We start from the raw sequence: 1666 nt of genomic DNA on the forward strand, positions 1-1666 counted from the left end.
CCTGCCTGGATCTCAGACTCCCAGCCTCAGCCCTGCCTGGATCTCAGACTCCCAGCCTCTAGGACTGGGAGAGAATACATCTCTGTAGTTCTGAGGCTGCCCCATGGTGGACTGTGTGACAGTGGCCCTGGGGCACACCCAGAGAATGCTCAGGGCGTCGAAACACCGTGGCAACTTCTAAAGAGGAACTAAGTGTGACCCGAGGTGGTAGAGAAGCAGCCCTCCTCTGTCCGGGTGGTGTATGTGCTGCACTTCGCATGGGAAGACCGGGGTCTCTCCGCTTTCGGGGCATCAAGAGGACCACACGAGCAGCCTCACCCAGCACCAGGATTCTGTCAGAGTCATGCACCAGAGCCAAGCAGCAGGTAAGTCTACCATCCACATCCTGCAGCCCTGCCAAAGGGGCCCTTCTCACCCCTCGGGGACACAGCATGTCCCCAAAGATGTTCCGGATGCAGGCAACCAGGTACTCATGCAGGTCCTCCGTCATGCCCTCGAAGTTCCTGCACGCCAGGATGACAACCTCCCGGGGGTGGTTCTCCAGCCACTCTGAGATCTCCGTGAGCGTGTCCTGCGCAGGGGAGAGAGGAGCTCGTGCACACAGTCCCCAGAGAGGCCAGGAAGGTGGGGGACGCTCCGCAGATCGAAGGGGCTTCTCTGAACAACACTCACTGGACGAACAGGCCAGGTCTGCACAAAAGACACGTGCAGCAGGCGGCAGCCGTCTCGAACGCAGCCTCGCCAAAGCAACAGCTGGGCCGTCAGCCGTTGCTCGGGGGGGGGGGGCAGAAGCACACGCCTGGCTGTGCCTGTGCATGTGTGTGTGACCGCGTGTGTGCACGCTCACTCCAGAGGCACATGCGTGTGACCGCGTGGGCCGAGGTGTGCAGTCTGAAGTGCCAGGGAGCACGCCACGGCCAGCCAGCGGCATGTGGAGCGAGATCCCCGGGATGGTGTCTCCCGGGCACACACACACCCTGGAGGGCTTGCAGGGGGGCCAGGGTGCCCAGAGCAGGTGTGAAGCATGACGGTGATGTGTCACATTCACACTTTGGAACCCGTCATGTAGCGGCTAGGGAGACCGAGGACACCCCAGCCAAAGGCGGGAAGACAAGGGGCCCCTTCTGCAAACTCCAGGAGACACTGGAGGAGTCAGGGGTCCAGGAGCAAGCTCGGAAATGCACCCCGGTCACGACTTCGGAAGGCCGGCTTGCTCCTTGTGCGGTGCACGTGGGTGGAGGCCGCCCGCTGAGCCGTGCACCCCCCATGCCCCCGCACCTCCACCAGCGCAGTGGTGTACACCATGTGCACGAAGTGCAGATTCTTCTCAGAGCCGACAAGCATGTGTGCGATCCGCAGGTCCAGGTACCGAACCCCCGCATCCAGCTGCTCCGTGACGTCCAGCACCTGCGGACACAGGTCAGGCGTCCCTGTGGGGCAACGCGCAGCCCCCCCCCCCTTGGCGCACGGCCACCGTCCGGGCTTGGAGTTGGGTTGGAGCTGCCCAGCTGGGGGCCACATTGTTTGATGTACAACCAGAAGGTACGGTGCCCGCTGGGGCTTGGGAAGCCACGTGAGCTGTGCGTTTGAGAACACGCTTTCCTGGAGACACTGGCCACGGAGAGCCACGGAGGGAGGCTGGGGAGGGCCCGTCCGGCAGGAAATG

General features: G+C 63.1%; 1 protein-coding gene across 1 annotated transcript; it reads right to left on the bottom strand.

Moving 5' to 3' along the window:
• Positions 1–12: 12 nt before the first annotated feature.
• On the bottom strand, positions 13–1565 carry LOC102733730 (uncharacterized). Its single transcript, XM_081810557.1, has 2 exons — positions 1279–1565; positions 13–571 (listed from the first exon to the last, which is right to left on the bottom strand). The coding sequence occupies exons 1-2, from the start codon at positions 1519–1521 to the stop codon at positions 59–61; spliced, it is 756 nt and encodes a 251-aa protein (XP_081666683.1). The 5' UTR covers positions 1522–1565; the 3' UTR covers positions 13–58.
• Between the last annotated feature and the right edge of the window lie 101 nt (positions 1566–1666).

This window comes from Leptonychotes weddellii, unplaced genomic scaffold, assembly GCF_054177405.1.
Source record: "Leptonychotes weddellii isolate Sample4059 unplaced genomic scaffold, ASM5417740v2 HiC_scaffold_28813, whole genome shotgun sequence".
NCBI lineage: Eukaryota > Metazoa > Chordata > Mammalia > Carnivora > Phocidae > Leptonychotes > Leptonychotes weddellii.